At 48.4% G+C, this 12500-nt stretch overlaps 1 protein-coding gene across 3 annotated transcripts in view; it reads right to left on the reverse strand.

Moving 5' to 3' along the window:
- Window positions 1-12500, reverse strand: part of fsip1 (fibrous sheath interacting protein 1) — a 34015-nt gene that overhangs the window by 12652 nt on the left and 8863 nt on the right. For all 3 annotated transcript variants that reach the window (XM_077221677.1, XM_077221678.1, XM_077221679.1), the window contains exons 9-10: window positions 12368-12468; window positions 11432-11551 (exon numbers count right to left, since the gene is read on the reverse strand). In XM_077221677.1, the coding sequence (XP_077077792.1) occupies window positions 11432-11551; window positions 12368-12468 (221 nt within the window). The remainder of the gene's footprint in view (window positions 1-11431; window positions 11552-12367; window positions 12469-12500) is intronic.

Genomic DNA, 12500 nt, shown 5'->3' on the forward strand with positions numbered 1-12500 from the left:
TATTTATTTTTTTACTTCATCGGAAGGGTACGAAACTTGGTAAAGGTTTTGGCACTTGCTGTGTGAACACACAAGAATCATGACATGATTGGAACAGGTTAAATGAACACAATATTCACACTTGTGCTGCTCGCGGTCAGGAGTGACGCATTGGAAATGACTGAGACGAAGTTCCTCTAGTGGAAGCGTTTGGAACTGCAGCCGAACAACATCTCACTGAACGCTCTCTTACTGAGATATCAGCTCACATTCACAACACAACTTGTGTAGATTTATGGCATTGATTTTTACTCTTTGAAGTTTATGAGTAAAACATGTTTTTGAAAATATATATTTCATAAAAGAATTGAAAATAGTATATTTGTGCATTTTTCATAACAATACATGTAAAATTCTCTAACTTTTTTCTGTTAACTTTTTAAACTTTTTCACTTCAGCTTTAATCTGCCAAGTGTCGTCTTTGAAAAGAGATCAAACTTCAGTCTGTCACTCTAAAGCATTCAAGATTTACCAAGTTTACAAGTTGGAAATTAAATTTTCAGGTCTATGCACAAAAAGTGAATGCATGGATTATAAATACAGCGCAAATATAATTTAGTATAAAAAAATCCCCTACAAATACAAAATATTAAATAAAAAAACATTATCAAACTAAAAATTAGTACATTCATTTCACTGACAATTCATTCATGACATTCAATGACATTCATGCCTTAAAATATCTTGAATGTAACTCGACACCCTTGCCTCATTTAGTATGGCGGTTCTATGAATATGCAAATGAGCCCCGCCTCCACCCACTCACTCACTCAGAGATCCACTCGTTGACGATCACACGTTGATCTGATTGGTTACAAGGTAGTTTGTGACGTCAGAAACACCAGCGATTTCAAAGCGTGTTTTAGAGACTGTCTTTGGTTCACTGCAGTTTTAAAGAGAAAATACTCAGCAATGCTGTCGACTTATGAATTTACACATGGTTTGTGTTAAAGCATATTAAAAACACCACATAGACACATAAACAACATTAAAGCTGGATTTACACCACAGGGGGACTTTAAGTCTATTTGCTGGCTCAGAAATATCATCTTGATTCATGGGAAAGCAAGGCTTTATATATTGTGAAGTAAACTTCAGTTCAACTCGACTGAAAGCTCCTCAATAACACTTATTTTATTTGCTTTTTAATATCGGTCACAGATCTTCTGCTTTGCACCTGGCATTTGTTTCTGGACGTCACACTGTATTCTGATCGCTCGTCCAACCGTCCCTTAAAAGCCAAATATCTAAGTCTTGACTAATGTCCTTCTGTTTCCCACTGAGCAAATCTCCCATCAGGCCGAGCGGCGAGCGTGAGGTCAGCTTTGTCTCGCTGCCCGCGTGCAGGAAAGGCTGAAGGCTCATTAAAGATCTCAATATAACGAGCGTGAGCTCAGAGGAACACGAGCGGCTCTCAATTACTGCAATGAGCTCATAGTTTCTGCCTTAAGTTATTACTTTGTTTAAATTAGTACATTTTTAGCCAACTGTGATTTTGTATACGCACATTTCTAAAATACATAACTGGACCGTACAAGGAAAGTCAGGTTTCGGTCTGAAAATCTGCATTAGACTTTTTCTGGTCGTATTTATGACCAAAGTAAAACAAAAACACAAGAACAAAGACAGTAAGAAAAAGTGCAGATCATTGGAGGTAACAGAGAAGTCACATGACTGAAATGGACCGTTAAATATATCCAAAGAAGATGAGACAAACTATATAAATACATGATGATGATGCCGTTACCAAACACGCTATTAAAATCAGAGGAAGGTTTTCAAACTTTAATCTTGATTTAAAATGATTAAAAGTCGTCATGAAAGTAAAGTTGTGCAATTTTAAATGAATCTTTCTAGAATTTGAATGAGTCTCATATCTGATGAAGTTTGCCTCATTGATTCGGTTTATTACTGTGAATCGATCAGGGTTCGTACAGAAACTGTCAAATTAAATGCTATACAGTATAATATATTCTAAACAATATAAAATGGCCTCGCCCCCTTATTTCGTATTCTCGGAGGAGGGGTTTATGTAAATATTGGGGTTAGTGACGTCAGCAACCCTGGAGGAATGAGGTGTCGTCCTTAGAAATTGATTTCTTTAAAAGCAAATATCTTCGTTTGCTTTGAACTTTGAGCGCTGTAACTTTGCAGATGTTGTTTATGCTCAAACAGAAACATTATACACTAGCTAAAGTTAGAAAAGTCAAATCGTGTTTTACCACCCCTTTAAACAAGCAAGACAACAGTAAAACAAGATACACTCAACCATAAAGCAAATGTGCCTAAACCGTAATTTAAAAACACTCAATTTAGGACAACATCTAATATCCTTTATTATTATTGTAGAAATAAAGCTGATTGACTTCAGTCACAGAATCTCTCCTTCATTCCTGTCACTCTCTCGGTCTGGTGAACGATTTACTAGCGACTGAAGATCCCGCTGTGCGTCTCAGTCTCTCCGGGTCGAAGAGTCAAACACACACACACACACACACACACACACACACACTTTCATTATGGCAGAAATGAGTCCAAACAACATCAAACATCTGCGGAACATCCACAAGCTCCTGCAATAACAAGACGTTTCCATCTGCGATCCCGTTCAGTTGCACAACAATAATTACAGAAAACGGTTAGCAAGAGAAAGAGACGCTGTAAATGTAGAGTCCAGTTCCTGCGGTGGAGATCCGAATAAACCAAGAGCTTGTAAAAACCAGCCAAACAAAGATCAGAATAGAAAAAGAGCTCGTAAACACCAGCCAAACTAAACCCTGACAAACGTTTCAGCCGGAAGAATCAACACTGACCCATAGAAGCCACGGAAAAAATAAAATAATCATAATTTTTACCTCACAATAATGAGGTCCGATCTCAACTCGGACGTGCAAGAAAAACAGTCCGGATTGTGAGATGAAAAGTGTTTCATTCAGTGTGAGGCGCGCGCGCATCCGGCTCATGCAGTTCTGTAGTTTATTATAAGTTTATTAATTCTGAACGTGTCGCGTCTCGCCTGTCTATCTATATTGCACCAAATACGACACTGCACTCCCTTGTGAAGTCGTTTGGATGAACGGTTCTCGAAATAATCAAAATGCAATGGACAGATAGGCTATAATGGTTCCGAAGCTTCGAATATTCGATGTTCATTACAACCGAAGCTTCGAAGCTCATAAAATGGTATTCGGACCATCCCTAGTGTTTTTGACTTTGACTTGCACGGAGAGCTGCTTTGAACGCATGATGAAGGTTCAGAGCAATAGATTCCAAATGGAAATACCACACGTTTACATGAAAACGATACGCTTAAAACGGAGACATTTTCTGCTTATTTCTCCTCATTCACAGGCTGTATTCTGCCACCAGGCCATCAGATGGCGATGAAACACTATAGACTGAACTCATAATGAGCATGTGCATGACGTCATCTTCTTCAGAGATTCGCGTTTTTGTTGTTTACACGAGACCATTTTCAAAAATTTGCATTTTGAAACCCGTTTTCAAAACTTTGCGTTTTCAGGCACCCAAAACGCCATTATCGTGTAAATGAAAGGCCAAAACGCCTAAAATGTCTAAGTTCCCTTTCGTAGTCACTCCGAGTTACGTCGGATGACGACGAATGGGGGTTTCGCTTAGAACACCTATCGACTTCGAGTATTACAAAACGAGCCAATGGCGATGAAATGCCATGGGTCTGCGGAATTTGCATAGCGTATCTCCGCCCCACCGCGTGGGTATAAAGGAGGACGCCGGCAACATGCAGGTATGTTTTCGCTTCGGAGCCAAGAATATTTCTTCACTCCACAATCATCTCTGACTTCGCTCTATGAGACGAGCTTCTCTCTCCGGTGTTGGTGTGACGGCGATCTGCAGCGAGCTCACAGTGCCTGCTGATCTGTGCAGTGATCTGCCAGTGTGTGTGTGTCTCCCTGTGCGCTTCAACATCGCGGAGTTTTTTTCTCCTCTCATAAAAGAGCTCGCACGCGGCACGTCTTTTTAAAGACGGCTCGCCCGTGCATTTCTGGTTGCAGCGGACTGGTATCGGACTCTGATGGGCACGAGCGCTGTCTAGTGTGTTTGGGCTTTGATCATGCTTGAACAGCGCTCGTGGATGACTCATGTTCTCTCTGGGAACGTGATCATCGCGTCATATATAGGTCGAGACTCGGTGAACTCGCAAGAGTGAGAGTCCCCTCATCCACTACCCGATCTTCGGCTGGTGGACAGGGTGACCTGAGGGTGTTGGTCTGGAACAAGGCGCCGACTCTGTGTCCACGCCCCAGCCCCCCCTCTTTAATGACGGTGCCCGCTAGCGAACTGATGATTCCACGAGTCTACCCACGGGTGGCCCGTGTGTTTTCATTTGAAGCTACAGAGGATGATGCTGTGTCTGTAGCAGCATCACTAGGTGGGCTTGATTCTTCTGGAAATGACGACTCTTCACAGCTGCCACCCCTTGGTGTGCATACGGCTGTGCCTGAGTCTGATCCGGAGATGATGGCCATGCTTTCCCGGGACGATTGGTTTTTGGGTGAGGCCGCCGACGCGTCCACGGCATACCCCAATATCTTTCCTCCCGGACGTGCATGATGAGTTCACGGGTCCTCTCGTTGGTCTCATCCGCCTTTCCTCCCCTCAGGGGCCGCTGCCCATGGGTACACTGGGGTTCCCCCGGTTGAACGCTCTGTTGCCATGCTACTGTGTCCTCAGAGTGCTTCCCGGCGCAATCCTAAGCACCCGTCCAAGCCTGTAGTTCTTTTCGTCACAGTAATCTGTGGCGAAATCCTATAGTGCCACAGGACAGGCAGCTGCCTCACTGCATCCCATGACCGTTCTGCTGGTCTACCTGACCCAGACGCTCATGGACATGCAGGAGGGCGGGACTGACCCGAGGCTCTTCAGTGAGCTGCGCGCCGCCACTGACCTTGCTCTCCGAGCGACGAAAGTGGCCGTACGCTCTCGGAGTCAGGTGATGTTCACCAGTTTGGGGCTGACCGGTCTGATGTGCAAGATGTCGGGCGGACCCGTCTGCTCGACACCCCATCTCCCAGGTCGGCCTCTTCGGCGGTGCGGTTGAGTGCTTCTGCCCACAGTTCTCAACCGCCCGTGAGCAGATTGAGGTTATTCTGCCCGACGGCCCGCCGTCCGCTCAGATCCCTCAGTCTGCCCACCGCCGAAGGCTCCCTCCCACGGTTCCAACCCCGCCCGTCCACCCGGGCCTGGCTCTGGAAGACCGTAGGGGGATGCCTCAGCCCTCTCCAGCCCCGCACCCCGCTAAACGCCGGGTTAAGCGGCACTTTTGAGATGGGCTGCTCAGAGATGAGACTCAGTTCTTTCCAGGAGTTGGTAGCAGGGCCACTCCTTTCCCCGGTGGAGGGCTGGGGAAGAATCCTTATTCAGGAAGAACTGACTCTCTCCTCTCTGAGCATACAGAGTTCTCGGACGACACAGAGCGCCGCCCACAAGCCGTGCTCTCCTCTTCCCCCTCTGCCCCAGAGGTGGTTGACACGGCGTGCCGTCCACGGACCGTTTCGCCCCTGTCCCCCTCTGTCGCCAGACCCCTGACAGAGCAGGCCCCCGTGGAACGCTGGTCCTTCCCTGGCCTCCTCTGTCAGGGTGCGGTTATGACCTTGCCCCCACACCGGGCCGCTATGCCGCCCTCGTCTGGGCTGGTCATTTCCGCTTCGCTGCACCACCGGGGGGACGTCTGTGGTTCTTCACTCCGCTGGCACAGTTGGGAGCCTGCACTAGAGCTCCCTATCTGTTCCGCTGGGTCGTGCGAACCATCGGCTCGGCTATGCGATTCAGTTCGCACGGTCTCCTCCCGTCTTCACGGGAGTCCGCTCCACTTTCGTCGGTGGCTATGCCCCTATCATGAGAGCGGAGGTTGCTCCCTACTGGCGAAGGGTGCGATTGAGACTGTCCCTCCAGCCGAGATGAGGTCCGGGTTAACAGTCCCTACCTCATTGTCCCGGAGAAGTCTGGTGGGTTACGGCCAATCCTGGACCTATGCATCTGAACCGCTCCCTTCTCAGGCTGCCGTTCAAGATGCTCCTGGCCAAACGCATTTCTGGATGTGTGCGGCCACAGGATTGGTTTGCAGCGATCGACCTCAGGACGCCTACTCTTATGTCTCCGTTCTCCTTCGACTCAGACCGTACCTACGTTCTGCTGTCAGGGCGCGCGCATGTCAGTACGCTGTTCTCCCATTCGGGCTAGCCCTGTCTCCTCGCGCCTTCACAAGGTTGTTGAGGCAGCCCTTGTTCCTCCATGGGAGCACGGGGTTCGCATCCTGAACTATCTCGGTGACTGGCTGTCTTAAGCTCACTCCTGAGACCAGGTTTGTGAATACAGGGACCCAGTGCTCCGGCACCTAGCTCGTCTGGGCCTTCGGGTCAACTGGGAAAGGAGTAAACTTTGCCCCGTGCAGGGGAGCTCTTTTCTCGGCATGGACTTGGTCGCCTTCTCCACTCAGCCATTAAACAAGAGTGCGGTCCCACTGAAATTGTTTCAGAGGCTCCTGGGGCATATGGCATCTGCAGCTGCGGCAACGCCGCTCGGATTGCTTCATATGAGACCGCTTCAGCTGTGGCTTCGCGATCGAGTCCCGAGGTGGGCATGGCATCATGGCACGCTCCGAGTTACAGTAACTCCGACCTGTCGTCAGACCTTCACCCCGTGGTGGAACCTCAGTTTCTACGGGCCGGTGTTCCCCTAGAACGAGTTTCCAGGCATGTTGTTGTCTCCACAGATGCCTCTTCCACGGGCTGAGGCGCCATGTGCAACGGACATGCTGCCGCGGGCTCCTGGACAGGACCCCAGCGCCTTCTGCTTGTCAATTGCCTCGAGTTGCTGGCAGTACGCCTTGCCCTGCACCGTTTCCTCACGTTGCTCAGGGGTCAACACGTACTAGTCCGTTCAGACAATACCGCGACTGTAGCGTACATCAACCGTCAGGGTGGTCTACGCTCCCGCCGTATGTCGCAACTCGCACGCCACCTCCTCTTATGGAGCCAGAAGCACCTGAGGTCCCTTCGTGCTATCTACATTCCGGGAGATCGGAACTTTGCAGCCGACGAGCTGTCACGGTTTCGGCCCATCTCCTGCGAATGGAGACTCCATCCCCAGTCGGTTCAGCTGATTTGGGACCAGTTCGGGGACGCACAGATAGATCTGTTTGCCTCTCACGACTCGACCCATTGCGCCCTGTTCTATCCCCTGACTGAGGGCTCTCTCGGCACGGATGCACTGGCGCACAGCTGGCCGCGGGGCCTACGCAAATATGCGTTTCCCCCAGTGAGCCTTCTCGCACAGACCTTGTGCAAGATCAAGGAGGACGAGGAGCAGCTCATTCTGGTTGCGCCGTATTGGCCCACCCGGACCTGGTTCTCCGAACTGGTACTCCTCGCGACAGTACCTCCTTGGCCAATTCCTCTGAGGAAGGATCTCCTTTCTCAGAGACGGGGCACCCTTTGGCACCCTCGACCCGATCTCTGGAGGCTCCACGTGTGGCTCCTGGACGGGACGAGTCAGGTTTGAGTTCCCTGCCACCAGCGGTGGCGGCTACCATCACTTCCGCTAGAGCATCGTCCACGGGACATGTCTATGCGTTGAAGTGGAACCTCTTCGTCAACTGGTGCTCTTCTCGTCGAGAAGACCCCAGGAGATGCTCGATCTCTGTCGTGCTTTCCTTCCTGCAAGATGGGTTGGAGCGAAGGCTGTCTCCCTCCACCCTGAAGGTGTATGTGGCCGCTATCGCCGCATATCACGAAGCAGTTCAAGGTAAGTCTCTGGGGAAGCACGACCTGATCGTCAGGTTCCTGAGAGGAGCGAGGAGACTGAATCCTCCTCGCCCTCCTCTCGTTCCCTCTTGGGACCTCTCAGTGGTCTTAAATGCCCTGCAGAGGGCTCCCTTTGAGCCTCTGCAACCAGTTGAGCTTAAGTTCCTGTCTATGAAGACAGCGCTCCTGGTTGCATTGGCCTCCATCAAGAGGGTAGGGGACCTGCACGCATTCTCCGTTGACGAAGCGTGCCTGGAATTCGGGCCCGGTCACTCTCACGTGATCCTGAGACCCCGGCCTGGATATGTGCCCAAGGTTCCCACCACTCCCCTCCGGGACCAGGTGGTGGACCTGCAAGCGCTGCCCCGGGAGGAGGCAGACCCAGCCTTGGCACTGCTCTGTCCAGTACGCGCTCTCCGCGCTTACGTAGACAGAACGCAGTGTTTCAGGACCTCAGACCAGCTCTTTGTCTGTTATGGTGGGAGACTGAAGGGAAAGGCTCTCTCAAAGCAGAGGTTGTCTCACTGGATAGTGGACGCCATTGCTTTGGCTTACCAACAGCAAGGCCGACCGTGCCCCCTTGGTGTGACAGCCCACTCCACTCGGAGTGTGGCTTCCTCTTGGGCTCTAGCACATGGCGCCTCGCTGGCAGACATTTGTAGAGCTGCAGGCTGGGCGACACCCAACACATTCGCCAGATTCTATAATCTCCGAGTGGAGCCTGTGTCCTCTCGTGCTGGACCCGCTCAGGTGTCTTCGCTTGCTCGCCATTCCACTCCACGGACTGGATACGTGCGATTATTCCTTAGGTGAGCCTTCCTCTTTGAAGCCCTGAGTTCCTCCTGCACTGTTGACGCTGGCGCCAGTGTCTATTGCCTGGGCGTCGGCTAGGTGCCTCCGTGTGCATGGTTCCTCCCTGAGTAACCCCCACATGTGTATTTCCACTGTAAGCCTCCTTGAGCATGTGTCTTTCCCTTGGCAAGCCATCTTGCCCTCCTGGAGTTGAAAGTTGCCACCCCTCGGGCTGGTCACTTCAGTGTTCACCCATATGTAGCCCTCCGGCCATATGTGTATCTTAAGTCCTCCCTACGGGTAGGCATGCTGCGGCATATCTCCTCTGAGATATGCTTCCCAGTGTACCTTGGTATTCCTGTGTTAAGTAGGACTCCTTCGTCTGTGCCAGTATCACGACAAGGGGATCAGACTTTCGCAGGGCACTGGAAGACAGCTGTGAAGGTGGCGTGATTTCACGGGGACCCCCATTCGTCGTCATCCGACGTAACTCGGAGTGACTACGAAAGGGAACGTCTCGGTTACGTATGTAACCCTCGTTCCCTGAGTAGGGAACGGAGACGTTACGTCTCCCTGCCACTTCCGCTGTACCGCTGGGCAGACGCCTGAGTTCAGTCTCGGCTCCTCAGCGAAGACATACCTGCATGTTGCCGGCGTCCTCCTTTATACCCACGCGGTGGGGCGGAGATACGCTATGCAAATTCCGCAGACCCATGGCATTTCATCGCCATTGGCTCGTTTTGTAATACTCGAAGTCGATAGGTGTTCTAAGCGAAACCCCCATTCGTCGTCATCCGACGTAACGTCTCCGTTCCCTACTCAGGGAACGAGGGTTACATACGTAACCGAGACGTTTTTAGTTGTAAACGGTGTCATGAAAACAGCCGCTTAGAATCAACTCCAGACCTTTTACCTGCTTGAGTGATGAAGAAATGTAGCCTGGCAAGCCAGACACACATGAAGATGTTAGGTCTGGGAACTCACCATTGGCAGCGCTCAAACCGAGCGGCGGGATAAACGGTTGTCTTTCAGATTCCCTCTGCACGCAATAGGATAGCGCTACAACCAACCGGAGCAACGAGCGGTTGTGGCTGAGTGAGTCCCACGCGTAAACTTTTGCCGTATCCGGTTGGCAAAACTCTGAACACATCTTCCTTTTTTAAGAATGACTTCAGTGCCGTTCTTTGTTCTTTTCTCAAAGAAAAGCTTAAAGGACAATTCTGGCAAAAAATGAACCTAGGGGTAAATAACACATGGGTTCCGAGTCAACCGTTCTCTGGGATGCGTTTTCATGATAATCGAATGTACCCAGTTTTAACGTTAGTTTTAGTTTAACCACAGATTAACTTATAACGCTAGTCAGTCCCTTCAGAAAAACGCGATTATGCGACCGCATGGTTTAGTGTATAATCAGCCAAAGTCCGCATATTCATGCGGGGGCTGTATTTTTTCAAATACGCCGCACTTTCGCCGCAGAAATTGCCGATTTCCGTGCAAAATATACGGGGCTTGCATGATGTCATAATCCTCGCATTTTCGTTGCAAAAAAGTCACATATAATCGAACTCGTATAACTGTCTGTCACACGTTCTACCGTCACATCGTTACTTAATAAACAAAATAAGATAAAAGAAGTAGCATCAAACAGAAATTACCCGCACACATGGGGTGTTCGAGGCGCATACAATATAACACCGCAGACAGTTCAACAGGGAGCGCGCAGCTCTTAAAGGAGCCACACCTTATTTACACTCGTTACAGTCTGAAATAAAACAAGATGAGAAATTAAATATTCCAGCACTTTCTGTGATGTGTTATGCTTGCTTATCAAAGGAAGGAATAAGAAATGACTCTTTACATTAAGGCAGTAGCCTAGTGAGAACAGGGTGTTGGGGGAATCACTTTTTTTCTCTTTTCATCAAACCGCAGTTTTTGCAAGTTCCCGCAATTTCATCACATAAAATTGCATAAATATCCCGCATATTCCATCGCATTTTTAAAGAAAACGGGCCGCATAATCAAGGATTTTTGCCCGGAACAATCACAAAAAAAAAGTGTTTTTCTGGAAGGACTGGCTAGTGTATGGGGCATAGAATAAGTAAAAATAAAAATCGCTAGCTAATACCACTAACAAGGCTCTACATAGCCCCACACTAACATGCTAGCATAATGTGGGTCTCTACCTGCAAACCGAAGCACTGAGAACTCTGTAAGTGTACAGACAGTTTAATAAGAAGATACTTTATAAAAACAGTACAGTTTGCGTTTACAAGCAGGAGCCATCTTTGGAAAACAGTCTCGACCAGTCGAATCATGAACACCGTGCTACGTGAGCTGAACTGTGACTATCGACCATTACGTAGCACGGCGTTCGTGGTTCGACTGGTCAAGATTGTTTTCCAAAGATGGCTCCTGCTTGTAAACGTGAAGTGTAATCTCTCTCTCCTGTTGTGTGTGTGTGTGTGTGTGTGTGTGTGTGTGTGTGTGTACCTGAGGTTCAGTCAGTAGGTCAGGATCACTGTCTTCTTCATCCAGATCTCTCAGTAGTTCCTCTATCCTCTCTCTCTCCTGTTGTGTGTGTGTGTGTGTGTGTGTGTGTGTGTGTGTGTGTGTGTGTGTGTGTGTGTGTACCTGAGGTTCAGTCAGTAGGTCAGGATCACTGTCTTCTTCATCCAGATCTCTCAGTAGTTCCTCTATCCTCTCTCTCTCCTGTTGTGTGTGTGTGTGTGTGTGTGTGTGTGTGTGTGTGTGTGTGTGTGTGTGTGTGTGTGTGTGTGTGTGTGTGTGTGTGTGTGTGTGTGTGTGTGTGTGTGTACCTGAGGTTCAGTCAGTAGGTCAGGATCACTGTCTTCTTCATCCAGATCTCTCAGTAGTTCCTCTATCCTCTCTCTCTCCTGTTGTGTGAGCAGAACTGAGTTCCCTGAAGCTCCTGCAAGCTGAACAACCACAAACACCGTCAATCAGATCATCAGACATTTGCTCTTTGAGTCATTCACTGCATAAAATGATGTTCTTTCTCAGTGTTTCTGTCTCGTTTTCCAGGACAAATCTAAAAATTCTTAAATCATTTACTGGAGAAGCAAAATGACTGAAGATAAGAAGAGAAATTGATCAAAATGAAGTGAGTTTATGATTAAAACTTGTGCTTTTACTTACGTTTATTCTTAAAAAAAGATCTGCCAATGGGGTCATTTTGCTTCTCCAGTAAATGTATCTTGATTTAATAATGTTTAGATATTTGTGCTGGAAAACGAGACAGAAACACTGACGAAGAACATAATTTAATGCAGTGTTGAATCTGGAACCGTTTTAGTAGAGAAACAATTGTACACAACAATTATTCCATTCTGTCCTGTTATGAATAAACGTCTCTCCGTGTTTATAATTCCAATGTGACTCGTGTTCTTTACTGTAGTTCATGACTGTAGCTGTGGAAGCTTGTTTCTGCCGCAGAATGAAAAATAAAAAAGATAATTGCAACTTTTTATCTCATAATTCTGACTTTTTTTTTCGGATAATTGTGAGATATAAACTCGCAAGCACCTTCATTATTCTTTATTCCGTGGCAGAAACAAGCTTTCATACTGAGCTCGTCTCTGCTGAAATATTAATACAGAAACCTCGGTGCATTTCTGTCCAATCAAACGCTCTGCATAAGGAGGAAGACCCTCCCCCTGAGGCCACCTGTCAATATCACACACATTCCTCACACACATTGCTCACACACACGCCTGGCGTGACCCTCCTCATACCTCAATGTTCTTCTTGACGAAGTCTTGTCTGCGCTTGCTGTACAGTCTGCCGTCTGGAGTCTGAGCATCCTGCTGACCGACACACTCAACCTGTGTGCGTTCTGTTCTCACACACACACACACACACACACAC

This window comes from Siphateles boraxobius, unplaced genomic scaffold (assembly GCF_051911475.1).
Source record: "Siphateles boraxobius isolate OS27281-9 unplaced genomic scaffold, OSU_SipBor_1 85, whole genome shotgun sequence".
In the NCBI taxonomy this organism is placed as follows: Eukaryota; Metazoa; Chordata; class Actinopteri; order Cypriniformes; family Leuciscidae; genus Siphateles; species Siphateles boraxobius.